This window comes from Stenella coeruleoalba (genome assembly GCF_951394435.1).
Source record: "Stenella coeruleoalba genome assembly, chromosome: 2".
NCBI classification, from domain to species: domain Eukaryota; kingdom Metazoa; phylum Chordata; class Mammalia; order Artiodactyla; family Delphinidae; genus Stenella; species Stenella coeruleoalba.
The window spans coordinates 135,441,237-135,468,060 of record NC_137147.1 but is presented as its reverse complement, the minus strand read 5'-3'; the positions used below and the strand labels follow the sequence as shown (position 1 = coordinate 135,468,060).

General features: G+C 37.8%; 1 protein-coding gene and 1 pseudogene across 2 annotated transcripts in view; one reads left to right on the top strand and one right to left on the bottom strand.

Annotated features, from left to right (window-relative positions):
• ARIH1 (ariadne RBR E3 ubiquitin protein ligase 1) overlaps positions 1–26,824 on the top strand; it is a 130,297-nt gene that overhangs the window by 26,044 nt on the left and 77,429 nt on the right. Inside the window, exon 2 of the mRNA XM_079912267.1 lies at positions 20,453–20,520. Coding sequence (XP_079768393.1) covers positions 20,453–20,520 — 68 coding nt within the window. The remainder of the gene's footprint in view (positions 1–20,452; positions 20,521–26,824) is intronic.
• LOC307182036 (large ribosomal subunit protein uL1-like) lies at positions 9,018–9,776 on the bottom strand (annotated as a pseudogene). The gene has a single exon. The product of its transcript is annotated as a large ribosomal subunit protein uL1-like (transcript).

Genomic DNA, 26,824 nt, shown 5'->3' with positions numbered 1-26,824 from the left:
CTCGAACCTGTGTCCCCTGCATTGGCAGGCGGACTCTTAACCACTGCGCCACCAGGGAAGTCCCTGATTTTCTTTTTTTAATTTTTATTATTTTAAAATAATTTTTATTGGAGTGTAGTTACCTTACAATGTTGTTCTAGTTTCTACTGTGCAGCAGAGTGAATCAGCTATACGTATACATTTATCCCCTCCTTTTTCGATTTCCTTCCCATTTAGGTCACCACAGAGCACTAAGTAGAGTTCCCTGAGCTATACAGTAGGTTCTCATTAGTTATCTATTTTATACATAGTATCAATAGTGTATATATGTCAATCCCAATCTCCCAATTCATCCCACCCCTGCTTCCCCCCTTGGAGTCCATACGTTTGTTCTCTAAAGCACTATGATTTTCAAATAATCTCACTTATGTTTATATCGTACAAAATTTTGTGTACCACATATACATGTATAGAGTATGAATAAGTAAAAAGTAGTCAGTCAGTTGCTAATCAGAGTCCTACCAGTTATCAATAGGTATTTCGAGTTGCCATGTTGGGAAAGGAAGGATATTAGTTAAAAGATACAGTTAAAAGTACTAGGTCAAATACTGTTTAAAAAAAAAAAAAAGTAGTAGTTGGGAATGTATAGGTATCTCTTTTTCTAAGTGCCTCCAGAAGAAGAAGTAACTACATACAAGACTTCTTAACAATATTCAGTTCACTTTACAGAACTAATTTTTGTATGCCATCTTTAGGTAGTTTGGAGATGGCTGGTGGTAGTGTTAAGGTGAAGTGACAGTACATGAAAGCCACTCAGATGTTTTGGTTGTGTGGTGGAACATTTTCAGTATGTGCCACAATAGCCATGTGGATTGCTAATGCTTTGGGCTTGACCATTGGAATCCAGAGGTGAGAATGTGAGTAGATAACTCAAGGTTGCTAAATAACCTTAATTATTTCTCACAATTCTGAACTATCACAAAAATAGTAAAATAACATAAGGTGGTTTATATAGAATCTTTATTTGTGGTTTAGATTAGCTCCGTTATGCCAAGATAGTTTGGAATTGGAGTTACCTGATTCTTGGCCCTACCTTTTAGTTCTTACCCTTTTTATCTATAGGATTTTTTCCCTCCACTCAAGGAATAGCCAGTTAGGAGACTGAGGCTCCCCCCAGATTTTGCCTGAATGAGGCCTCACGTAATGGTGAAGGTTTAAAACTAGAGTTATGATTGTTGGAGGTGACTTGGCTCTTGTTCAACTAAATGCTAAAGTATATACTGCTATTTACATGAGTTTGTTTTTCTGTTTAAAATAGAAGTTTTACATACTGCTTCTACTGTTTATGTAAATATATCTGTTCCATCACCCAACCCCTTTGGTTTGCAGTTGAATTTTTGCAGAAAATTAAATAATTATACACAGTTTAGTAACCTTCCTTCCATTTACAGAAACATTTTATTTCTCTTATTCTGATTAAACTCTTGACATTCTGTAGAGGTGAGATCTTGGACCTTTCAAATTTGAGATGATATAGAAGGAAGTAATTTCCTTCATATAACACCTACAAGGCATTTGAAGGGCAAGGTGAAGAAGAACAAAGCCAAATTTGAAATGTTATTGACGGGTAGTTGGCTAGGTGCATTCATTAACAACTTTTGGTACATCAGGATTAAATTTGTAGTTCAAATGCATATATCAGCAAAATTTCAAGTTAAGTATCATGGATCTACAGAATTACAAATAGTTGGTCAAAACTTGTTGGTATTAAATTTTATTTTAAATAATCCCCGAGGTTAGTGAGTAAAGTGTGAACTTCTTGCTAAAATAATATCCAGGAAGCATCTTCATTACACTCAACATTTCCCCCTTTTTTTCTTTTACCTTCCTTCTGCTGATGGTAGCTTAGAAGTAAATATTCAAAACTGGAAACTCTGAGGATTAGTGTTGTTTAGTTGTAAATTCTTTGTGTGAATATAGCTTTTAAGCCATCTGAGAATTCTGTGAGATGGTCTTCCTCAATCCTCCTAATTACCTCTCTGTATTGTTGGGCTAGAAAGCCAAAAACTTTATTTCTCAGACTATTTTGCGTTTAGGGTTTTAGATGTGAAATAGTTGCTGGCAGTTAGATACGTATGTGAGGTGTGAAGGGGGTTTGTCTTTCTCCCCCCCCCCTTTTTTTCCCCCCCCCGGTACGCGGGCCTCTCACTGTTGTGGCCTCTCCCGTTGCGGAGCACAGGCTCTGGACACGCAGGCTCAACGGCCATGGCTCACGGGCCCAGCTGCTCCGCGGCATGTGGGATCTTCCCGGACCAGGGCACGAACCCGTGTTCCCTGCATCAGCAGGCGGACTCTCAACCACTGCACCACCAGGGAAGCTCTTTCTTCCCTTTTCTGTCCCCATTCCCCCCCACCCTTTTCCTGGGTTGTGAAAGTGTGAGATTTTCCTGCAGTAGCGGAAATGCATCATTGCATTGTTCATTCTTCACTTTCTGTGTTATCAAGAGGCATTTGTAGCAAAGGCAGAAGCTAGACTCTTGTGTACATCACCTTTCTTCATGGTTATATAGTGGCAGTTGTGGCAGTGGCAGTCGTGACTTTCTGATTCCTTTGGATCACAGTTATCTGCTGTTCTTGAATTTAGTGGTTCCATTGGTGGCTTAATGGAGAGAGTCCCTTGTGATTCAGTTGTGTAGCGTTCTGGTGTCATTCTTATAGACAGACGTAGCCTTACAGCCCCATTCCTCCAGTCGTTAAAACTATTAAGCACCCAATTGCTCTCTTACTAACTCCCCCTTTGCTCAGAATATCTAGTGGTTTCTCTTCCTGGCACCTAATCCTGATTGATCAAAGTCAAGAGCATCTTTTGGTGACAAGATACTACTCTTCCATTTTGTATGTAGTACTGTATGAACTTTGGATACTTAAAGGATTTATTGTATGTCATTGACTGTTAATTATATTGCAGCCTTTTAGTGATTCTTAGTATAAAGCTCTCAGCATTCTTATATACCTTTAAAGGGAAGGCGAATTATACCTGAATTATACATGATCATTTCTTAGAAGGAAATCAAGATTTAATTAAATCTGAGAGTTTGGAAATGAAACTTTTTACAGTTAGTGTGACCAGCTCAGATGTTGTTTCCTATAGTCCGTACCAGTGCTTCTCAGACTTTAATGTGTGTACATGTCACCTCAGGAACTTTTGAGGGGCTGGTTGAAATGAACATTCAGTAGATGTGGATTGGGATCTAGGATTCTGCATTCCTAACTAACCCTTTGAAATTAGGGTGACTGAGATTGAGATACACATTTTGAAGTAGCAAGGCCTATACTACTGTTAATTATTGTAAAAGTAACATTTTAAATGTCTATTCATATGATTATAAAATAGAAAAAAAGTTTTACCCTATTCCCAAACCAGTCCCTGGGGATATAATTCTCAAGGACAGCTTTCTAAACCTTTTAAAGTGCACATTCAATATGTCATACAAATTTACTTTTCTTTTTTTAAACACAAAAATGGAATATTGTACATCGTTCAGTAACTTGCTCTTTTCACTTCCATTCCAGTGCACACAGATCTATTTTCTTTTTGCTTTTTAAATTGCTGCATAATATTTTAAGTATGGTTACAGCATAATTTATAGGCAGTTTCCTCTTGGGAAAATGTAGGTTGTCTTTGCTTTTCCAAATAATGTGCATGTGAAATTTCTTATTCTTACCCTTTTACACTTGTAGATTTCTTTTGGCTGTGTTCCTAAAAGTGGAATTTCTAGGTCCTAGGTCAAGTGCATTTTAAGTTTTGATCAGTTCTGCTAAACTATTCTCACAAAGGTTTTAAGAGAGTTGCCATCTCACTAACATGTTGTGGGCTAGTTCCCCACACCTTTGTTTCCGGATATTATCCGTTTTTAAGGTCTTAGCCATTGTGGTACATTAAAAACAGTCGTTGTATTATGGAGGTTGGATATTTTCTTGTTTTTCAGCCAATTGTATTCTTTGGCTGAACTCATAAACTGCCCATTTTTGTTGGATTATTTGTCTTTTGTGGACATGTATGTTTGCTTATTTACCTTTTATTGTAGGTGTTGCAAATAATTCTATACAGAAGTTTTTGTACTTTATGGCTTTTGGGTTTCTAATATTGCTTTAAAAAGGCACATTAATAGTCTATAAAATTTGGATCACCAGCAGCTCTCTTAAGAAGCTCAGATTAAGCTAGATAGAAACATAATGTAGAAGCATGAGCCCATTCTTTTTAAAACTTTTTTAAAAAAATTTTATTTTATGTTTTTTTAATTTATTAAAAAATTTATTATTATTATTTTTTTGGCCACGTCGGGTCTTAGTTGCGGCGCGTGGGCTCCTCTTTAGTTGTCGCGTGAGGGTTCTCTCTCTAGTTGCGGCATGCGGGCTTTCTAGTTGAGGCGCATGGGCTCAGTAGTTGTGGCATGCAGGCTTAGTTGCCCTGCAGTATGTGGGATCTTAGTTCCTCGACCAGAGATCAAACCTGCATCCCCTGCATTGGAATGAGCCCATTCTTGTGTAGGAAAATTGTCAAACTGAGTTTTGAGATGGAATCTATTTAATTCTATTTCAGATCAAATTCTGATATAAATAAAATCTAGGCTTTGGAAGTCTGTGTATGTTAATTGGGTTAAAAATGTTTTTTTTTTTTTTTTTGCTGGTTCATCTTAGGCTACTCTTTAATATTATAAAATCCATTCATCTAATATTTAGCTTTCCCTTAAAATAAGAAGCTTGTCTGCTGAGATTTTTCAAAAAATAGTTGCCTCCCCACAGTACTAATCCTAGGAATGTCATTCAGCAGCTTGGTTGATCTACCAGGAGAGACTGTCATACTCTTTTGAATTTGGGTCTGTCTGCGTACATACATACGTCTAGAACTGTGGTTCTCCACCTCGGTTGCATATTGGAATGCATATGGTAATGCCCAGGTTCTTCCCTTTCGTACCCAGTCCCCTCCTCCACCTCTCCTCCCCCATCTCACTTCTGATGTATTTGGCCTGGGATGTGACCTGCACATCATTTTTTTTTTTTTTTTTTTTTTTTTTTTGCGGTACGTGGGCCTCTCACTGTCGTGGCATCTCCCGTTGCGGAGCACAGGCTCACGGACCTAGCCGCTCCGTGGCATGTGGGATCTTCCCGGACCGGGTCAGGAACCCGTGTCCGTTAGCATCGGCAGGCGGACTCGCAACCACTGCGCCACCAGGGAGGCCCACACATCAGTTTTTTTTTGTTGTTGTTGTTGGGGGTAGGAGTTTATTAATTAATTAATTAATTTTTGCTGTGTTGGGTCTTCGTTTCTGTGCGAGGGCTTTCTCTAGCTGTGGCAAGTGGGGGCCACTCTTCATCGCGGTGCGCGGGCCTCTCACTGTTGTGGCCTCTCTCGTTGCGGAGCACAGGCTCCAGATGCGCAGGCTCAGTAGTTGTGGCTCACAGGCCTAGTTGCTCCACAGCATGTGGGATCCTCCCAGACCAGGGCTCGAACCCGTGTCCCCTGCATTGGCAGGCAGATTCTCAACTGCTGCGCCACCAGGGAAGCCCCCACACATCAGTTTTTTAAAAGCTCAGGTGATTCTAATGTGCTACCAAAGTTGAGAATCATTTGATCAAACGATAGAGGATGACAGTGCATAAAGTTTCAGCTGGGACAGTTGGCATATTCAGAGCCACTTTTTAAAAATGCAAAAATGGAACTTTGGAGATATTTTCAAAGGAAACGCTGCTGCTATAACCCTAAAATGTAATTTTCTTCAAATTACTAAAATATTACACTACTATATTCATATGAGAGTTCTACATATACACTTTACTTTTTTAGAGCCCCCATAGTGGGAAACTGTTTAGAGCATTAGTTCCTAATTCTGGCTGCATATTACTATCATCTGGGGAACTTGAGGTTAAAAGTTCGGGTGAAAAATACATGTATCCATGCCCCATTCCAGACAATTGAATCAGAATTGCTGGAGGTGAAGTCCATGTATTGGTATTTTTTTCTTTTTAAATTAATATATATATATATATTTGTTGTTGTTGTTTGTTTGTTTGTTTTTGCGGTACGCGGACCTCTCACTGCTGTGGCCCCTCCCGCGGCGGAGCACAGGCTCCGGACGCGCAGGCTCAGCGGCCATGGCTCACGGGCCCAGCCACTCCGCGGCATGTGGGATCTTCCAGGATCGGGGCACGAACCCGTGTCCCCTGCATCGGCAGGCGGACTCTCAACCACTGCCCCACCAGGGAAGCCCAATATATATATATATTTTATTTTTTGCTGTGTTGAGTCTTCGTTTCTGTGCGAGGGCTTTTTCTAGTTTTGGCAAGCGGGGGCCACTCTTCATCGTGGTGTGCGGGCCTCTCACTATTGCAGCCTCTCTTGTTGCGGAGCACAGGCTCCAGACGCGCAGGCTCAGTAGTTGTGGCTCACGGGCCTAGTTGCTCCGTGGCATGTGGGATCTTCCCAGACCAGGGCTTGAACCTGTGTCCACTGCATTGGCAGGCAGACTCAACCACTGAGCCACCAGGGAAGCCCCATGTATTGGTATTTTAAAGTTCCACAGGAGATTCTAATATGTAGCCAGAATGGGGAAACCATTGTTTCAGAGTTTATAACTAGAGATGATGTGACATTTTAGATTGCCTTATTGTCCTGAAAGTTAAATGTATCACTGCCAGTAGTATTAATTTTCTAATTATAGTGATTTCTCTCATTAACTGATTTTGTTTGGTTTGTTTATATCCTTAAAAAAAAAGAGGAAGACCAGTAAGAATACGATGAAGAGTTGTTTATTTCATCCAAGAGCTTGAGTTGACTTTCCACTAGCATAATGGATTAGTGAATTTTAATTATGAATTTTAGTAGCATACATGGGTGGGTTTCTCTCCTTTGACCAGTCCCCAACCTAAAGCAATTAAATAAGAATCTTTAAGGGTGCCATAAGTATAAATTTTTACAAATGTCATCTAATATTCAGATCCTGTTAAAACTTGTTTTATCTTGGGTCAGGTCACTTAACCTCTCTACCCTCATCTGTAAAATGTATATAAGCTTACCTTACATAAAGTATTAATGTGAGGATTAAATGAAATAATAATATATATAAAGTGCCTGGCACTAATTTCACATCTGTGTTCTTCTGTTTAGGATTGCCCTTTTGACGCCGCACTTTTTAAAAATACAACGTTTATTATTTATTTATTTTTAAAATTTATTTTATTTATTTATTTTTGGCTGCGTTGGGTCTTTGTTGCTGTGCGCGGGTGTTTCTCTAGTTGCGGTGAGTGGGGGCTACTCTTTGTTGTTGTGCCCAGGCTTCTCATTGCATTGGCTTCTCTTGTTGCAGAGCACGGGCTCTAGGCATGCGGACTTCAGTAGTTGTGGCTCACGGGCTCTAGAGCGCAGGCTCAGTAGTTGCAGTGCATGGGCTTAGTTGCTCCGTGGCATGTGGGATCTTCCCGGACCAGGGCTCAAACCCGTGTCCCCTGCATTGGCAGGTGGATTCTTAACCACTGTGCTACCAGGGAAGCCCTTTTATACAGTTTTTAAAGGTTACACCCCATTTACAGTTATTACAAAAGATTGGCTATATTCCCTATGTTGTACAATACATCCTTGTAGCCTGTCCCAGTAGTTTGTACCTCCTGGCCCTATGTTGCCCCGACCCCACCAGTAACCACTATTTTGTTCTCTGTATCTGTGAGTCTGCTGCTGTTTTGTTATATTCACTAGTTTGTTGTATTTTTTTAGGTTCCACATATAAGTGATATCACACAGTATTTGTCTTTGACTTATTTCACTTAGCATAATGCCCTCCAAGTACATCCATGTGGTGCTAATGGCAAAATTGCCATTGCATATATATTACCACGTCTTCTTTATCCGTTCATCTGTTGATGGACACTTAGGTTGCTTCCATATCTTGGCAATTGCAGATAATGCTGCAGTTAATATTGAGGTGCATGTATCTTTTTGAATTAGCATTTTTGTGGGGTTTTTTTGTTTGTTTTTCCAGATAAATACCCAGTAATTGATGGGCTATAAGGTATCATTGTACTTTTAACAGTCAGAATTCCATTATAGAGGATCCAGTGCAGGTTAGATTACTTCTATAATTTACATTTTACCTTTATATTTCAGTTTGCATACACTGAATTTATACTTTTGGGTGTACAATTTCATGAGTTTTGACAAATGCCTAGAGAATGTAACTGCCACCACAGTGAACTTACAGAACAGTTCCATCATCACCCTCTAAAAAAACTCCTGTCTTCTACCCCATTTGGTCAACCCCTCCCCCATTAATCCCTGGCAACCAGGGGATTTGTACACCATCCCTATAGTTTTGCCTTTTCTACCTTGTCATATGAATGGAATCACGCAATATATAGCCTTTTGAGTCTAGCTTCTTTCACTTAGAATTTGCATTTGAGATTCATACATGTTGTTGTGTATATCAGTAGTTCTTTATTACTGAGCAGTATTCCATCCAGTGGGTGTACCACGATTTGTTTATCCATTCCCTAGTTGCAGAGCATTTAGATTGTTCCCAGTTTTTGCCAGGTACAAATAAAGCTATTATAAATATCCTCATACAGGTTTTTGGGTGACCATAAGTTTTTGTTTCACTTGGGTAAGTTCCTTATAGTGAGATTTTGGGGTTGTGCTAAGTATATGTTTATCTTTGTAAGAAATTTTTTTGTTGGCTGAATTATTTTGCATTCCCACCAGCAGTGTATGAGAGTTCCAGATGCACCACACACATTGCAGCACTTGGGATTGTCAGATTTCTCCCCCCACCCCAACATTCTAATTGGCATGTGGTGATAACATTGTGGCTTCAGTTTGTGTGTCCCAAATGACTAATGATGTTGAGCGTCCTTTCATGTGCTTCATGTCTCTGTATGGATTTTCTTTGGTGAAATGTCTGTTCGGATTTTTTGCCTGTTTTTATTTTATTTATTTAATTAAATTAATTAATTAATTTATTTATTTTTGCGGCACGCGGGCCTCTCACCGCTGTGGCCTCTCCTGCTGCGGAGCACAGGCTCCAGACGTGCAGGCTCAGTGGCCACGGCCCACGGGCCCAGCCGCTCCACGGCATGTGGGATCCTCCTGGACCGGGGCACGAACCCGTCACCCCCGTATCGGCAGGCGGACTCTCAACCACTGCGCCACCAGGGAAGCCCCTATTTTTTTTTTTACTAATAAAAATAAATATGGGAGTATGGTTTATTAAGCTGTGCCTTAGTGCAGGCGCTGGGGCTTGCCCATGGTGCTCTTAATGTACAGAGCCCGGACGATCTGCTGGTTTTTCTTGAGCAACACCACCAGGAAGTTGACGGCTAAGTGGATTTTGTACACAAGCTCATCATCTGTCATTTTTCACGTGGCCAACAGCCACTGCCAGACACAGCACCTTCTTCATCTGGAACTTGATCGTGGACTTCACTTCATCAACTTTGGCCACCATGTTCTCATTGTGGGTTAGCAAGGAAGGGAACTTGCCAGCCTTATTCAGGCCTGGGCCCAGGATTTGTGAGATGTGCTTGATCAGAGACTCTGAAGCCAAAAAGGCATCATACTTCTTGGCCAGCTTCTTGACCAGTTTCTTATTCTTAAGTTTCTTCAGGGCCTCGATGTCCATGTGGGGAATATCCACAGCCTTGGCCTCATCACGATGCCACTGGTCCCCCAGAACACATACAGAAAACTTGGGGCGGGGAGTGGACTTGAGCCTGAGGGTGCCTGAGAAGCACTTGTTCTTATGAGGGTCATAGTTCTTCAGGCTGATCTGAAGCTCCACCGTCTCCAAAAACTTCTGGTGCTTGCGCTGGTTCCCGTGCAGGACTTCCCGCACCGTCTCGTAGAGGGTGTCTTGCGCCGCGATAACTAGAAGAGAGCTTTGCTTATTTTTAGAATTGGGTTTTTGTTTTCTTGTTAGGCTTCAAGTGATTTTTGAAATATGTATTCTAGGTACAAATTCATTGTCAGATGTGTGATTTGCAAATGTTTTCTCTCATCTGTGGCATGTCTTTCCCTTCTCTTAAATGTCTTTTTAATTTTGATGAATTCCAGTTTATCTGTTTTTCTTATAGATTGTACTTCTGGTATCTAAGAACTATTTGCCTAACTCAAGGTCACAAAGATTTTTCTCCCAGAAGTTTTATACTCATATGTTTTACATTTACGTCTGATCCATTACGAACTTTGTATGAAGTCTGAGGTATAGGTCAGAGTTGATTTAAAATATATCTGTATGGATGTAGATGGATAGATGTCTTAATTCTTCTAGTATTGTTTGCTGAAAAGATTCCCCCCCCATTGAATTGTATTAGCACTGTCGTAAAAATCATTTTGCCATACTAGTATGAATCTATTTCTGGCTTCTCTGCTATTCCTTTGACCTGTGTATTTATTCTTTTGCCAGTACTATACCTTTGTAGTATGTTTTGAAGTCAGGTGGTGTTCCTTTCAAAATTATTTTGGCTATTTTAGTTTTCTTGCTAACCCATAAGTTTTGGAAATATCTTGTTGGTATCTACCCCAAAATCCCACTGGGGTTTTGATTGGTATTGAGTTGAATCTTATAGATCAGTTTGGGAAGAATTAATATTTTAACTACATTGAGTCTCCCAACCCATGAAGATGGCGTATCTCCAGTTATTTAGGTCTTTTAAAATTTCCTTCACTAGTGTTTTGCAGTTTTCAGCATATGTGTACTTTCACATAGTTTGTTAAATTTATACCTAAATACTTCACATTTTGGTGCTGTTGTAAATGGAACTTAAAATTTTTTTCGATTTCCATTTATTTGTTGCTAGTATGTAAAAAAAAAAATACAGCTTTTTTTTTTTAACATCTTTATTGGGGTATAATTGCTTTACAATGGTGTGTTAGTTTCTGCTTTATAACAAAGTGAATCAGTTATACATATACATATGTTCCCATGTGTCTGCCCTCTTGCGTCTCCCTCCCTCCCTCCCACCCTCCCTATCCCACCCCTCCAGGCTGTCACAAAGCACCGAGCCAATATCCCTGTGCCATGCGGCTGCTTCCCACTAGCTATCTACCTTACTAAGTTTGTTAGTGTGTATATGTCCATGACTCTCTCTCGCCTTGTCACAGCTCACCCTTCCCCCTCCCCATATCCTCAAGTCCGTTCTCCAGTAGGTCTGCGTCTTTATTCCTGTCTTACCCCTAGGTTCTTCATGACATTTTTTTCCCTTAAATTCCATATATATGTGTTAGCATACGGTATTTGTCTTTTTCTTTCTGACTTACTTCACTCTGTATGACAGACTCTAGGTCTATCCATCTCATTACAAATAGCTCAATTTCATTTCTTTTTAAGGCTGAGTAATATTCCATTGTATATATGTGCCACATCTTCATTATCCATTCATCCGATGATGGGCACTTAGGTTGTTTCCATCTCCGGGCTATTGTAAATAGAGCTGCAATGAACATTTTGGTACATGACTCTTTTTGAATTTTGGTTTTCTCAGGGTATATGCCCAGTAGTGGGATTGCTGGGTCATATGGTAATTCTATTTGTAGTTTTTTAAAGAACCTCCATACTGTTCTCCATAGTGGCTGAACCAATTCACATTCCCACCAGCAGTGCAAGAGTGTTCCCTTTTGTCCACACCCTCTCCAGCATTTATTGTTTCTATATTTTTTGATGATGGCCATTCTGACTGGTGTGAGATGATATCTCATTGTAGTTTTGATTTGCATTTCTCTAATGATTAATGATGTTGAGCATTCTTTCATGTGTTTGTTGGCAGTCTGTATATCTTCTTTGGAGAAATGTCTGTTTAGGTCTTCTGCCCATTTTTGGATTGGGTTGTTTGTTTTTTTGTTATTGAGCTGCATGAGCTGCTTGTAAATTTTGGAGATTAATCCTTTGTCAGTTGCTTCATTTGCAAATATTTTCTCCCATTCTGAGGGTTGTCTTTTGGTCTTGTTTATGGTTTCCTTTGCTGTGCAAAAGCTTTTAAGTTTCATTAGGTCCCATTTGTTTATTTTTGTAATACAGCTGTTTTTTAAAAAAATATTGGTCTGTAGATAACTGATAAGGACCTACTGTATAGCACAGGGAACTCTACTCGGTACTCTGTAATGACCTATATGGGATAAGAATCTAAAAAAGAGTGGATATATTTATATGTATAACTGCTTCACTTTGCTGTACACCTGAAACTAACACAACATGGTAAATCAACTATATTCCAATAAAATAAAAAAAAATATTGGTCTTATAATCTGGAACTTGCTGAACTCATTTATTCTAGGAACTTTTTTGTAGGTCCATGGAATTTTCTGCATAGATCATGTCATTTTTAACACGACAGTTGTAATTTTTCTAATAGATTTTCTATTAGCTGTAGTTTTTCTAATAGATTTTCTGTAATTTAGCTGTAATTTTTCTAATAGATTACCAAATTAAGGAAATTCCCTTCTGTTCCTAATTTGCTGAGAGTTTTTATGAGTACCAGATGTCAAATTTTGTCAGATGCTTTTTTTGCATCCTACTGTTATGATCTTGTAGTTTTTATTTAGGCTGTTAATATGATTATATTTACTGATTTTTTTTTGAATGTTTAAGTAGCTTTGCAATACTGGGATAAACCCCACTTTGTTGTGGTGTAATTATCCTTCTTTTGATATATTGCTAGATTTGATTTCCTGATATTTTGTTGGGGAGTTTTACATCTTTGCTCATGTAGTAGTTTCTTATAATGTTTTTTGTCTGATTTTGATATCAGGGTGATGCTGGTCTTATAATAGGAATTGGGAAGTGTTTCCTCCTGTTTTCTGTAAGAGATTGTGTAGAATTGATATTTTTGGGTTCCTTAAACCAGGGGTCCCCAACCCCCAGGTCCGATACGGGTCCGCGGCCTGTTAGGAACCAGGTCTCACAGCAGGAGGTGAGTGGCAGGTAAGCATTACCACCTGAACCATCCATAAATTGTCTTCCACAAAACTGGTCCCTAGTGCCCAAAAGGTTGGGGACCGCTGTATTAAACGGTTAGTAGAATTTACCAGTGAAACTATTTGGGTCTTGAGTTTTCTTTGTGCAGAGATTTTAAATACTCATTCAGTTTGTTTAATAGATATAGGAATGTTCATATTATCCATTTCTTCTTCAGTGAATTTTAGTAGTTAGTGACTTTTAAGAAAATTGGTCTGTTTTATCTACGTTGTGAATTCCTGGTCATTTGGGTCTCTTTTCTCTTGGTTAGTCTTTGCTAGAGTTCTGTTGATCTTTAGTACTAGCTTTGGTTTCATTTATTTTCTCTTGGTTTTCTATCTTCAGTTTTATTGACTTCTCTTTGTATTATTTCTTCTGCTTGCTTTAGATATAGTTTGCTTTTTTTTTTTAAAAAAGCATTTATCTTTCTGCATTTCTTATGTAAGCATTTAGTACAATAAATTTCCTCCTAAACAGTGTTAGTTACATTTCACAAATTTTGATGTGTTGTATTTTCATTTTCTTCAGTTCAGGTTGTTTTCTAATTTTCTTCAAGACTTCCTTGTTGGCCCTTAGGTTATTTGATAGAAGATGGTTTATTTTCCGAATAGTCTGTCTACTTGTTAAATGGATTACTGAGAGAGGAGCATTGAAATCTCCAAGTATAATTGAGGATTTGTCTGTTTTTCTTTCATTTTAAACAGTTTTTGCTTTATTTATTATGAGGCTTTGTTGTTAAGTGCATGTTTTCTTAGTAACTTGACCTTTCCATTGTGAGGTTTTTTTTTTTATCACTGGTAAATTTTCTTGTTTTGAAGTTTACTTTGAGAAATATAGCCACTGCAGCTTTTGTTTGATTAGTGTTTTGCATGATACGTCTTTTTTCATCCTTTTACTTTTAGTCTCTATGTGTCATTATATTGGAAAATGGGTTGTTATAAACAACATATAGTTTTGCCTTAAAAAAAAACTAAGCTCTCTGTCTCTTATTTAGCAGCATAAAGATTTCTTTTTTAAAAATTAAGGTATAATTGACATATGACATCAGTTTCAGGTATACAGCGTAATAATTTTGTATAGTTATCTGTCTTTTAAGTGGGTTTTTTCCCTTCACTTTTTATATTTAATGTAATTATTGATGGTTGAATTTTGGTCTTTTAAATTATTTTTCTCTTTGGTCCTCCTTTTCTGCTTTCTTTTGGATTGGATTTTGAAAATATTCCACTTCATGTATCTATTGGTGTTTTTTTTTCCCCCCAAGAATGGCTTATTATTAGAAATTATGTTAACATAATTTATCTCATTAATAGGTTTAAAAAAGATCAACAATGTGATCATTTCCTTTGATATTGTAACAGCATTTGATAAAGGTCAACATCTGTTTCTGATTTTTAAGGTCTTAATTAAATGAAAATAGGTGGATATTTCATTGGACTTTTAATACATACATATACTTTAAACCAAAAGCTAGTATCACACAAAATGATCAATCTCTATTGGTGTTTTTAGCCATCTCTCTTTTTTTTTCAGTGGTTGCTCTAAGGATTATAATATAAATATTTCACTCTTCACAGTCTACTTAAAGTTGATACTTTACCACTCCAAGTGAAACATAGAAACCTTATAGCTATATAGATGACCTTTCTATCAGTCCCTTTATACTGTCGTTGTCATATGTGTTACATCTAACCCTTCACCTTACCATGACATGTTATAATTTTTGGTTTCAACAGTTTTGTATATATTTCAGAAACATAAGAAGAGAAGAATAGTCTATGATATTTACTCATTTACCATTTCTGTTGCTCTTCCTTGTTTCTTGAAATTCCAGGTTACCCTCTGGTACCATTTGCTTTCTGTCTGAAGAACTTCTTTTAGCATTTCCTTTAGAGCAGGTCTGCTGGCAATGAGTTCTCTTGGTTTTCTTTTGTCTGAGAGTATCCTTGTCTTCATTCCTGAACTATACTTTGAGTATAGAAGTCTAGGCTGATAGCTTTTGATATTATCCCACAGGGCCCTGAGACTTCTTATTTTTTTACACACACACACACACACACACACACACACACACACACACACACACACACACAGTTGTTACTGACATATCTTTAAGTTCACTGACTACTGTCATCTCCTTTCTGCTGTTGAGCCCATCGAGTGATCTTAGGGTTTTTTAGTTCTAAAATTTTCCATTTGGTTCTTTTTTATAATTTGAGCTTCTTTCCTAAGAATTTCTTTCATTCATTTTAAGGTGTTCACCCTTACCCAATGTATCATGTTTTTAACAGCTGCTTTAAAAGTCTTTGTCTGATAATTCTAATATCTGGGTCATCTTGGGGTCAGAATCAAATAATTGTCTTCTCTGTTGATAATTGATCAGATTTTTGTTGTTCTTGCTTTGGTAATTTCAGATTCTGTCCTGGATGTTTGGAATGTTGTGTGAGATTCTGCGTCCTCTTAAAATCCTTTAGAGAGTGGTGAGGATCTTTTGTTTTAGTAAATAAGTCAACCCAGTTAGGTTCTACCTGAAAGTTCTTTCTCATTTTTTGTACAGATTTGGTTCCATTATCTGTTCAGTTTTCAAAGTCTTTGCTATATTGAGTTTGCCCCTCCCATTCCCACTTAGGTTGATCTAGGATTTGGGCAGTGGTTTATATCATAGTTCTGGTTCTGGTTCTGGAAGCCTCTCCTATTCTTTGGCTGTGTTCCACACATGTATAGCTTACATGTGAGCCCAGGACTTGGTTCATACACAGAATTAGGAATCTACTTCTCCATCTCTCCTTTCAGTGATTTCCTCTACACTCTTATCTCCCAGTGGCCCTTTCCTTCATTCCTCTAGCCAGATGCACGGAGTTCTCTCAGTTTTAGTTTCCTGCCTGTCATACCTTGAGGTGAAGTGGCAAGAGAAAAAAGAAAAGAAAATAATAGGGATTCTCCCACACTCTTTTTTTTTTCACACCGGGGTTCGTCTTCCTGGTTCCTGTGTTCAGAGCAGTCTGTTTTCTCTTGTGGTTTTCTGTGGTCTGCAGTAGTGTAGTTTCATGGCTGGGACTGGCCTCAGGGCAGGGCTGGGAGAAAGAAACAAGGGAAAAAGGAAAAAAGTATTCTCTCCACCTCCAGGAGCCTTTTGCCTTAGTCCTCTGGCCAAGAAGACGCACTTGTTTCAGCTTTTGCTGATTGTGCCTACTATACAGTATGCCTATTTGGCCTACCCTTGTGTCAAAGCCAGGAAATAAAGGAGAAAAAACAAACCGATACTCACCATCATCTTATTTGTTGTTTTTCACTGCTCTCCCCAATCTGCCTGCTGTTATTTAATGTTCAGAGTACTCTGTTAGTTGTATTTTGTATTTTGTCCAGAGTTTTTAGTTGTAATTGTGGGAGAGAGTTGTGTTTATTACTCCATCTTGGTCAGGACCAGAAGACAGATTGTTCTGTTTTTAAATAAAAATAAACATTATTGGTATGACTAAAGGTACCCATTTTTAAGTGTATAGTTTGAGTTTCGATAAATGTATTCCCTCATATAACCAGCCATCACATTCAAGAAGTAGAACATTTTTCAGTCTCTCAGAAAGCTCACTTGTGCCTCTTAGCTTTCTGCCATCCTCTCTTCATCCTGCCCTGAATTACCCTTTGGTGGAGGATATAAAGGATATTTAGACATATGACTAGTAGTTAAATGAACTCTTTAATATTCCTTTGGATTGTCCTATATAGAATAAACGAAGGAATATTAGATCCAGATTGTCCTAGGTGAGAATTCACAACTATTCCACTTAAAATATCAGCTTTAAAATATTTATTTATTTAATTTATTTTGGCTGCAGTGGGTTTTAGTTGTGGCATGCGGGATCTTCGTTGGCCACATGTGTGATATTTAGTTGCGGCATGTGAACTCGTAGTTGCAGCATGCATGTGGGATCTAGTTCCCTGACCAGGGACTCAAATCCAGGCCCCCTGCATTGGGAGAGCAGAGTCTTACCCACTGGACCACCAGGGAAGTCCCCACAACTGTTCCACTAAATTAGCTGCATGATATTGGGTAGTTTTTGTAACCTTTTGGAGCCTAGTCATAGTTTTCTCATATTTAAAATGGGAGGTAAGTGTATTTACCTTACAGAGTGCTTTGAGAGTTAAACGAGATGTTTAAAATACCTTGTACAGGGTCTGGAATACAGTAGATGCACAATAAATGTCATTTCCCCATCACCTTTCCATTTATGTGCAATGCACGTAAATGACTTGAGCCAGCTGCATTAAGATAGTGACCCAAATATATTTATTTAGTATTGTGAAACAGCCTCTGACCTATAGTGTAGAGCCCTGGCAGAATGTAGATATTCCGGCATCATCATGTGGTTTAGCCAGATTTTCCAGTAATGTCCTATTGGGAAAAACTTTTGAGCCTGTACCTCCAATACATTATTAAACACATTACACCTACAGAGAAAATTTTAAACAGCTAAAATCAGAAAAATTGTCATGTTTTCTTCATCCTGAGGGATGAGTAGTCTAATGTTCTGAATCCCTTTGGTGATGAGCACTTTTGGGGGTGGAACCTAGGAATCTGTTTTTTTTGTTTTTTGTTTTTTTTTTTTTTTAGGAATCTGTTTTAAACAGAAGATTCCATAGTAATTTTTGAAGGACGAATAACAGGTTTGGAAACCTCTGGATCAGACCAGTTTTAATTAATTAATTTTTAATCTTTTGGCTGCTGCCATTCGGCATGTGGGATCTTAGTTCCCCAAACAGGGATTGAACCCACGCCTTCTGCATTGGCAGCACAGAGTCTTAATCACTGTACCACCAGGGAAGTCCCGAGACCGATTTTTGAACTCAGACACAGAAAAGGTATTTAGCAATATTAAGTCAAAGAGGGCATTTCCCCTCCTCTCCCTTTTTTCTCTTTGCAAGTTGAGAATTAACAATTCCTGAAACATTTTCCCCCAAGTGTGCTGTCTAGTGGCAGAGATTATATCATGCGTTGGATGCCGCAAAGTTATATTTGCAAAATCCCAGTGGATACGACTAGACTTAATTTTCCCAATTAATAGGATTATTGCCCTTATTTTACATATGACTAAATGAATAACTATTTCAATTGTAGGCAAATCCTATTGTAAAAACCTGTTGTATCATATTTCTGGACACTTGACAATGTCTATATTCTGTACAAATATTACAACTTAGTATCAGCTAATAGGTTCCTTTTCACATATTAATTCTTCTAGATTGGGAGTGTCTTTCTCAAGTGTTAAAGGAGGATTCTTAAGGGAGTCTGGGTTCAAGAAGTAAGGAATACCTGGATGGATTAGCAAAATGTGCCTGGAGTGGAGGGTTGGGACTTATAATGTCTGCATCTTCGACTTTTTTGCCAAAGGGGAAGTGGATGTATGTGACTTTTTCTGTGAAAAATGGTATTATTGAGAATAATTGATAGGGATTTCTTTCATGACATTTTTATACAGGATTACTTTTTAACTAAATCAGTAGTTAACTAATACTGTTGTCTAACTATGGTGAAATAAAAGTAGTTTATATACGGAGGCCTTTTTTATAATGTTATTTGATGTAATAAAGTCATACATGAAGTACAAATAAGCAGACTCAGGTTTGACTTTCACTTCTGACATTGTAACTAGCTCTAGTATCTTTGAATGAGTTGGATTTCATCCATCTCTTAGTCCCTGTTGCCTTTTTTTTTTTTAATTATTTATTTTTGGCTGCATTGGGTCTTTGTTGCTGTGCGTGGGTTTTCTCTACTTGCGGCGAGCGGGGGCTACTCTTCGTTGTGGTACGCAGGCTTCTCATTGCGGTGGCTTCTCTTGTTGCGGAGCACAGGCTCTAGGTGCGCGGACTTCTGTAGTTGTGGCACGTGGGCTCAGTAGTTGTGGCACACGGGCTTAGTTGCTCTGCGGCATGTGGGATCTTGCTGGACCAGGGCTCAAACCTGTGTCCCCTGCATTGGCAGGCGGATTCTTAAACACTGGGCCAGCAGGGAAGCCCCCCATTGCCTTTATTCTTTTTTTTTTTTTTTTTTTTTTGCGGTACGTGGGCCTCTCACTGCTGTGGCCTCTCCTGTTGCGGAGCACAGGCTCCGGACGGGCAGGCTCAGTGGCCATGGCTCATGGGCCCAGCCGCTCCGCGGCATGTGGGATCTTCCCAGACCGGGGCACGAACCTGTGTCCCCTGCGTTGGCAGGCGGACTCTCAACAACTGCACCACCAGGGAAGGCCCCCCCATCATTGCCTTTTAAAAAAATTAATTTTTATTTATTTTATTTTTGGGGGCGTTGGATCTTTGTGCTACACGCAGGCTTTCTCTACTTGCGGCGAGCAGGAGCTACTCTTCGTCGATGCCCAGGCTTCTCATTGCAGTGGCTTGTCTTGCCCGGAGCACGGGCTCTAGGCGCGCGGGCTTCAGTAGTTGTGGCACATGGGCTCAGTAGTTGTGGCTCGCGGGCTCTAGAGTGTAGGCTCAGTAGTTGTGGCGCACGGGTTTAGTTGCTCCTTGGTATGTGGGATCTTCCTGGACCAGGGCTCGAACCCATGTTCCCTGCATTGGCAGGCGGATTCTTAACCACTGCGCCACCAGGGAAGTCCCCAGCCGAGGGCCTCCCCACCCCATTGCCTTTTTTTTTTTTTTCTTGGATCTTTTATTTTTATTTTTTTTAACATCTTTATTGGCCCATTGCCTTTTGAGTTAAAATTCTGCTCACTAGTTTCAAGGGAAATGGAAGTATTTGTGACATCATTGAATGATAAGGCAGTCAACTTTGGGCTTATTTCATGGTGGTAGCCTTTCCTTCTAGAAACGAAATAGCAGCTGAAGATTATATTCTATAAATTATTTCATAGTACAGATATTTTGTTGTTTTCATTAAATATGTCTGAAGGACCTTCTGAATTAAAAATGGTTTGGATTCATTTGAACTATTCATTACGTAAAATTTTAGAAATTTTATTGATTTACAGTGTGCCGATGCGGCAGTCTGTTAAATCTAAATGCAAAAAGGTTCACTTTAATTAGCGCTTAATTATACAGTAGTTTTTCATTTCATTTTTTCTTGGCTTATTTTGAATTCTACTTTAGAATCCCATAGAAACCTGACATATTAGTGTGACAAACTATTTTTAAATAGTCTTGATCTTATAATTAAAACTTTGTATTTTCCTTTTTTTAAGATTTAATTTTATTTATTTTTTGTACAGCAGGTCTTATTAGTTATCTGTTTTATACATATTAGTGTGTATGTGTCAATCCCAATCTCCCAATTCATCCCCCCACACACACCTTTCCCCCCTTGGTGTCCTCCATAAACAGTTTGTATTTTCTTAGGGGAATAAAGAAATTTCTTAGGAAAGGAAATTTGGGTGGGGTGTTGTAGAACTTTAAATTCAACCTAAAAATTCACTAAATGTCAGTGAAGTGCTATTACCTTAAAATGACTTTTTTTCCCCCTTCTTTAGAATCCAGCAACTATCACAAGAATACTCCTTAGCCACTTCAATTGGGATAAAGAGAAGCTAATGGAAAGGTAAGGAACTATATTGTCAGCTTTATACTTAGAAGTAACACAGAGAGCCTGTTGAACTGAATTTATGAGACACAAGTAAGTATGTGAACAAACCAGTGTACAAGTGGTATTTGCTTTAATGTATTCCCCATCTGTAAGTTTTGCAATAAACTTAGTGTTAAGGGAGCTCAGGCTTAATATTTCTCCTTTTATTTTGGAGGTGAGGTGTGGGGGCTCTGCTTCTGTGTCTTCTAAAATGTATCCTCTTGAGTACTGAGAACTAAAAATACGTAAAGGGCTTGATATATTCGTGGAGCACACGAATAAGATCTTCCTTTAATTACTTAAAACCTTCATGCCCATAAACCTTTAAATCTACCTTAGGTGTAATAATGACATTTCTTCAGTAAAAACAAAGAAGTTACTCAGGGTATCCTTGCCACCAAAACAGCTGTTTGGACTGACTGGTTTGTTCTCTGGTTTCTGTGCAGGATTAAATTCCATTGGGTATTTTCTCTCTGGAAATGTTTCTGGTTCCAAAAGGGAAGAAATTACTGGGACTGGAGAATGATAATAATAGTGCCATTCTTTATCTTTTTCTCTTCCTTAAATTGGAAATTTGGGGCACTTTGTGGTAGGGTGAGAGCCTTTATTCTATCAGCCTTATTCTCTCAGTCTAAAATTAGCAATTTTAATTTTAAAATTACAACTAGTTTTTGTTATGAACTGAGAACCCAAATATGAGAAGTAAATGGAAAATATTTCCCATTTGATTTTTAAAATCAAAAGCACTCTGCAAAACAGATATTAAATAATACCAAGAATATTACCCAGTTTCTCACATCTTGCACCCCAGCTACAATTTAATAGTAACAACAATAATTCTTAATTATTGAGTCCTCTGTGCCAGGCATTATTTAATTTTATCCAGGTGATAGCTTTATGGAGCTACAAATTATCCCCACTTAATTGATATGGAAATTAAGAGCTTGATGTATTTATCTCAGTTTTGTAACGCAAGGAGTTAGCACTCAAACTCAGGTTTGTTGGACTCCAAAGCTTATGTTCTTAAACACATACTATACAGCTTTCCCAAGGTTCATGAAGAATAAAATCCTTGACTAGTGTGATTTTTCTTTTTTTTCTTTTTCCCGTGGAGCTGACCGCCTTTTTTGAAGTCAGTGGTATTTCTTAATTTTGCTCATATTTATTTTCACACTTACTTTGTGACACAAGAAAGTTTAGGAAAAAAGTAGTTTTCATTGTTTACATCTGATACTCTTCTACTGAACTAGACTTATTTACAGTTTGTTTCTTATTAATATATCTCTCCAGAGACATTCTCAAGTTTGTCCTACAACACTGTTGACACTGCTGAAAGCATTTTTCAATTAACTATTGTAGAACTTAAGTGTGATGAGTATGAATTGAAAATTAGGCAGCTTCTGGGAACTTCTAATGTGTATGAACTTTTCAGTTTCTCCTTGTAATTTCAGTTTCTGTTTTAAAATCTTCTGGAGATATGTTATTGGGTACTTGTAAATTTTTAAACAGTGTTTTTAAATCATTATGCAATATCTTTTTGTGTCATTTAATGAGTTTCACATTACTATATCCTATGTTGTCTGATAGTAGCACTGCTACACTTTATTTCATAATTACTAATATGTTTATATTTCACTACTGATTTACCTTAATTTGTGCTTTATATTTACTGTGTTTTCTGTTTGGTTAGTTTCTTGGCTACTTTCTTGGTTTGATCAAGTTTTCTTTCCCTTTTTCCCCCCGTTATAATTTCAAAGTTATATATTTTATTTTAGCTTTTCTAGGGGTCACCCTTACAATTTGTATATGCATAGTTATATGTATATGTATATGCAAAGTTTATAATAATATTTAGTCACACTGTTTGTATCCATGCCCTGCATAAGACAAAAACTGTAGCATACTTTTCTTCTCTGTCCTCCGTTCTTTCCCTCTCAGTTGGATAAGTTGATAATATTTGAATTTTTCATTTCATGTTAAGCATTTTTACTATCAATGTATTTAACTTCTGTTTTTTTTTTTGGCTAATTTGTTTCTTGCACCCTACTGTTTTCTCCAGATGTACTTTTTTTCCTTCTAGAATAATACATCCTTTAGTCATTTAAGTCAGGTTTCATATGTGATCAGTTTTTGAGTGCTGTAAGAGAAATCCTTAATATTCTGAAATTTTGGAGTAGGTTTTGAAAACATAGCTAGTTGGGCACTTTAAGTATGAGGACTCATGTTTTTGGTTTGGGAAATTCTTATCTGTTATTTCTTTAATATTATCTTTTCTCCATTCTCTTGGTGCTTTCTAGAATTCCTGTTGGTTACATGTTGAAACTTCTGGATTTTTTTCACCTTTTTTCAAAATGCTTCTTCTGTACTTGTCTTTCTACTTTGGTCTGTGAAAGTTCCTCAGGTTTACCTTTAATTCACTAACTTGCTTTTCTTTCTGCCTCCATTCTGCTATTTAGCCATCTTGAATTGTTTATTTCAACCGTATCCAACATATTCATTTTATTCGTTTTGTGGATGCTGTCTCGACATATAACTGTTACACTAGAGTTTTCTTCTAGACTGTTTATCAATAAATAAACATAGAGAGGATTTAAAATATGAATTGGTATTTGGTGTACCGTTCAGAGTATATTATTTTCAAATTGATCACATTCTGGGCTATAATAAATTCCAAGAAAAATTGATATGTGTTCTATTTTCACTCTTGCAAAAAACTCTTAGAATCCCAAAATGAAATTATTAAAATAATTAGAACTAAATAATGAGAGGACAAATGTGGGATGTAGCTGAAGAGATACAGGGAGATTTACAGTCTTAGTATCTATAAGAAAAAAGATAAATAGGTAGAAAACAAAGTGAGGCTTTGAAACAGGAAGGTTAGAAAAATAAACCCAAAGAGAGTAGAATAGGTATTTAAAATGAAAGCAACATTAATGAATTAGAGAACAAAAATAAATAAAGCAGAAAGATGGCTCTTTGAAATGGATTTTTAAAAAGGGAAATATCAAGAGAATGAGAAAACAAGCCACAGACAGGGAGAAAATATTTGCAAAAGATATCTGTTAGCCAATATATACAAAGAATTCTTGGAACTCAACAGTAAGAAAAAGAACCAATTTTAAAATGAGCAAAAATCTTAATAGATACCTCACTAAAGAAGATGCACAGATGTCAAATAAGCGTATGAAGATATATTTAACATCATACATCATCATTAGGGCACTGCTAATTAAAATGAAACTGCTAGTTAAAATTACCACTACACACCTATTAGAATAGCCAAAATCCAAAACACAGGGACTTCATTGGCAGTCCAGTGGTTAAGACTCCGAGCTTCCACTGCAGGGGCCATGGGTTTGATCCCCGGTTGGGGAACTAAGATCCTACATGCTGCGCAGTGTGGCCAAGGGAGAAAAAAAAATTTCAAAACACACCACCAAATACTGATGAGGATGTGGAGCAACAGGAACTCTCACTCATTGCTGGTGGGACTGCAAAATGGTGCAGCCACTTTGCTTCCAATTTGGCAGTTTCTTACCATACAGTCCAGTCACGCATTTTGGTATTTACCCAAATGAGTTGAAAGCTTAAGCCCACCAAGACCTGCACATAGATATTCATAGCATCTTTAGTCATAATTGCTAAAACTTGGAAACAGTCAAGATGTCCTTCAGTAGGTGAATGGGTGAATAAACTGTGGCACATCCAGACAATGGAATGTAATTTATTGCTAAAAACAAATGAGCTATCAAGCCATGAAAAGACATGGAAGAACCTTAAATGCATATTACTAAGTGGAAGCAGCCAATCTAAAAAGGTTGCATACTGTATGATTCCAACTATATGGCATTCTGGAAAAGGCAAAATTATGGAAATAATGAAAAGATCGTGGTTAGAGGGAGGGAAGGATGAGTATGTGGATCAAAAGGGATTTTTAGGGCGGTGAAAGTGTTCTGTATGAAACTGTTATGATGGGTATATGTCACTATACATTTGTCTAAACCCATAGAATGTACACCCCCAAAACTGACCCCTAATGTAAATAAACTATGGACTTGGGTGATAATGATGTGTCAGTGTAGGTTCATTGATTGCATCAAATATACCACTCTTATGTGAGGTGTTGATGGTGGAGGAGGTTGTGTTGTGTGTGTGTGAGTGGCGGTGGGGTATATGGGAAACCTCTGTAATTTCTGCTTAGTTTTGGTTTGAGCTTGAAACTGCCATTAAAAAAGTAGGACTTCCCTGGTGGCGCAGTGGTTAAGAATCCGCCTGCCAATGCAGGGGACACGGGTTTGAGCCCTAGTCCAGGAAGATCTCACATGCCTAGGAGCAGCTAAGCCCGTGCGCCGCAACTACTGAGCCTGCACTCTAGATCCCGCGTGCCACAACTACTGAAACCCACACACCTAGAGCCCGTTCTCCACAACAAGAGAAGCCACCACAATGAGAAGTCCGCGCACCACAACGAAGAGTAGCCCCCGCTCGCTGCAACTAGAGAAAGCCCATGTGTAGCAACGAAGACCCAACGCAGCCATAAATAAATGAATGAACGGATGAATGAATGAATAAATAAATGTAAAGTCTGTTTTGAAAAAAGGGAGGTAAATAAACCATTGGCAAATGTGATTCGGTAGGAGGAAAAGTCACAAATAAACAATATTGGCAATAATGCATAATTATGGTTAGGAAAAATATTTCAAAATTTTAAATTAATACTGTGTATACCACTTTTACCATTAAGTTTGAAAGCTTAGAAATGGAAATTACCGCTCCCCCCCGCCAAAAAAAATACAAAAACAACTGTGGAAAAATGTAATAAATATACTAAAAGATCCCTCTCCTTCCCCCAAAAGCACTAGATGATTTTATGGGCAAGTTCTGTCTTAATAAACCTTTAAGGAACTGCTAGTTTTTCTAGTTCTGAAAAACTATTTCAGAACATAGAAAAAGATAGGACATCATTAATTCATGTTAGCCAAATCAGAATAACCCTGGTTACAAAATTTGACAAAGACAGCATAAGAAAACCATCTTCATTATGAACATACCTTTTGAATTCATGGATAAAATAATTGAATTGAAAGAATTAATGGTCTAGCAGGATTTCTCCTAGGAATGCAAGAATGGGTCACCATTGGAGAAAAGATTTGTCTATAACATTTACTACTTTTAACAGGGTAATGAAGAGAAACCAAAAGGTAATTATAATGAATGCCAGCAATGTATTTAATAATATTGTGCATTTACCCCTGTGTTAGAAAAACTTTTTTGCAAACTAAAAAGATAATTTCTTAGCTTAATAAAGGGTATCAACTAATAATCTACAGCAAAATTATATTTAATTTTGAAACGTTAGTTACTGGCTTCACCACCATTTAAATAAATGCATTGGAAGTTCTGATAAATAAAGTAAAACATGGAAAATTAAATAAGTGGCATGAAGATTGTTTTGGGGATAGGAGGATTATGGATTTTTTAAAAGATTCTTTATGCTTTTTTGTATTCTGTGAATTTTCCTCAATAATCACAGAAGAACTTTATAATTTTTAATGAAAACACTTTCTTTTTAAAAAAGGAAGAGAAATTCTATATAGACAATATAATCAATACCTAGGAGACACAAGAGAATCAATTGATAAACTATTAAAGTGGCTGTACATTAGAATCACCTGAGAATTTTTTTTAAGTGCCAATGCCTAGGCCCCTTTCCATTCCTCCCTCTCCCCTCACCCCTCTCCCCTCACCCCATTAATACCCTTGGAAAATGAAAAGAAGTATGGAATGTAAGGAGGTTTAGCCTCGGTGACACTGTGCGCCTCCCAATTCGTGAGTATAAAAATGAAGGTATGATGATCTTGTAATTATTTAGGATCCCAGGAATTACAAAGTTAGACAATATGTCCAATAAATTTTGTTACATAACATTAAAAAAAGATCTTGCTTCCCAGTGGGTAACACAGAATGTATTCAAGTGTTATTTCGATTCATTTGACATACTTAAAGATGATTCTTAGTCAAAATTGTGAAGTGTAATTGTAAATTTAGTCCGCTCTGCTCTTCTTTCTTATTTCCATATACTAGGCATACAAATGTTTCTTTTATTTTATTCATTAGTGAGCCATAGTCCCAGCCCTGGAGGGAGGAATTCATGGTCCAGTGAGGGCAATAAAAGTATAAATAGATTCTTGCCAATAATTCTTCTTACTTGCCCCCCGGCCTTCTAGTCTACAGTTTAAACAGATCTGTCCTGATCCTAAAACCGAGTGATTTATTCTTT